The 2,313-nt window shown below is 47.2% G+C and overlaps 1 protein-coding gene across 1 annotated transcript; it reads right to left on the bottom strand.

Annotated features, from left to right (window-relative positions):
• Nucleotides 1-125: 125 nt before the first annotated feature.
• Pmar_PMAR010343 (apoptosis-inducing factor, putative) lies at nt 126-1,972 on the bottom strand (the record flags this gene model as incomplete). Its single annotated transcript, XM_002767649.1, has 14 exons — nt 126-251; nt 297-363; nt 411-538; nt 580-624; nt 672-768; nt 818-884; nt 933-1,005; nt 1,043-1,106; nt 1,148-1,281; nt 1,326-1,399; nt 1,450-1,570; nt 1,615-1,716; nt 1,766-1,863; nt 1,909-1,972. The coding sequence occupies 14 exons, from the start codon at nt 1,970-1,972 to the stop codon at nt 126-128; spliced, it is 1,260 nt and encodes a 419-aa protein (XP_002767695.1).
• Nucleotides 1,973-2,313: the final 341 nt, after the last annotated feature.

Here is a 2,313-nt window from a genome sequence, read left to right as displayed (position 1 = left end):
TCCACAACCACTGAAAAAACTACGATCACTTCAGGAGAAAATGACGATGCGCCACATACCAACTAGCAAATTCACACGTACAGAGTTATATACTCAATGAAAAGCACCACATAATGAGGTCAATCTCAGTGATGGCCAGTTTCTTCAGCAGGATCTAGCCTGTAAAGATGAGGCTCGGCTTTCCTGGCCAAATGCCATTGCTGGTCAACGAAGAACTGCTCACTCTTCAGCTGAGCGGCTGGAGCAGGAAGCTACAAGCAACGAAAATCTCATTAAACCACGTAGACCCTTCCTACCCCAGTAGTCACTCCACGCATATGACCAAGCGTTATCGCCATATGAATGATATCTGGACGTCGATACCTGCATTAATACAGTTCTCGCTGCTGTATTGTGATGATGGAAACTACATTCTCGGCGATGCACCCAGCTCTTGTTGAACTATGTTCTCTAGAGCCGAATCAGCTTGACCCTTCGGCCAGTTGGGTGGCTTCCCCACGTATGTACCAGCAGTGGCCATCATCTTCTCTTCATTGACCTGGAAAATCTACTCTAACTCTCACCATGTCTGGCACTCACTGTGTTGCAGTCTCCAATGGCGAAAATGTTTTGGTGTCCAGTAACCTGACATCATCATGATTCCCAGCCATCACATGCGGGACAACTCTCACATGGAGGAAATCATCGACTATAACTCGCCCACGTTGGTCAAAAGTATCCTCAGGTAGACCAGCCTTACCACGTAGCCAACTGGTGTTAGGCTCGGACCTAACGTCAGAATCGAAGAATACATTACCTTTATATCATATACACTTACCCTGTACACCAGAATATCAGCTCGGGTTTTGCAGAGCTGCCATCAGAGAAGTGGACAACTCCGGGGTCTATAAGGCGAGAACGAGATGAAATTAAGTCTAAGACTGGTGTAGTACTCTTGATGAAAGGTTTGTCCTTGAACTGCTCCCTATTAATATCTTTCGTGCTCACTCCAGACCGTATATAGATCTACTAAATACATTAGCAACGGAGCGTTTACTATCACAGCGCCTACACCAAGCTCCTTCAACTCTGACTCGACTTGGGAAATAAATTCCGAAGGCAAAAACCTGTCGGGATGAATGACTACCATAGTGTATGAGACTACTACCCTTCATGGCCTTTGAGTGCTCCAGGCTGGAGGATTCGATTCCCTTTGGTGATGATACTCAGCCTCTTGCTAGGATACTTCTGTTTGATTTCCCCAGCTATCTCAATAGCCACAGGGCCACCACCAATGAACATCTGCATGGTCCTGATCGTACGCTTTACAACAACCACAACCTTACGATGTCTTGAGCTTCCTCAATAGCTTTAGCGCTCTCCTCGTAGAAGTCGAGAATCTGCTTCGTCATGGTGTATGCTGAAGAGCAGCACCATCAGCTCCCATTACAGACTTAGGTGTAGACCTACTGACAGGAGGATCAGCAGGACTAGTGTTGACAGCCCCAGTAGCAATGATCAGATAATCATAGGGAACCGTTTGGCCTCCTTCCACCAGTACCGAACTATTCATCACGTCGAGTCCGACTGCCTGATGGGACTTTAACCACAACAGTTTTCTAATGCTATTCTCACCGGTTTGAAGATCTGGTGTACGTTTGACTTGAACAGAGTGTTCTGCGGGATAACCATGTGCTTACCCCACTCTGGCCGGACACAGGCACGGACCCCACCAATCTGAGAAAGGCTGAGGCTGAGGCCATAACGTAGTAGTCTGCAATCCCACCTTATGCACCAAACCAGCATAGCGCGCCTCGATTTGGGTAACTCCTGTGAAAAGGTCTTGTGCCAAGATAGTAGCGCCCTGTCCAGCGTAACCTCCACCTGAGAGTTCGCCATTGCACTATTAACCCGAGGGACGATCCCTACCAACAACGACCAGCTTCTTGTTCGACTGGAAGTTACGAGGGACCATGCTGAACATGCTCCCCATGCCGATTCAAAGTGAGAAAAATAAAGCTGGGGGGATGCATCAGGCCCAACGAGGATGGAACGACAAATAGAACACCATGTATCAGGTGAAACGAAGCATTCGACATGAGAAAAATCAACACAACGTCATATCGAACCTGAGGAGTCTCCATGGAAGAAAATATCATAAGAACGATTGTCAACCCTCCTCGGTGTTGTATTGTATTCGCGCCATGTCCACTCGTGAGGGTCACAAGATGATCTCGATCTTCATGCGTTTTCTCTATTTCCATACAGACTAGAATAGACTATCTCCTCATGAAACCCCTTCAGACCATCCTTAACATCAACAGCCTCACAAAT

This window comes from Perkinsus marinus (genome assembly GCF_000006405.1).
Source record: "Perkinsus marinus ATCC 50983 genomic scaffold scf_1104296970276, whole genome shotgun sequence".
NCBI classification, from domain to species: Eukaryota; Perkinsozoa; order Perkinsida; family Perkinsidae; genus Perkinsus; species Perkinsus marinus.
This window is presented reverse-complemented; position numbering and strand designations above follow the sequence as displayed.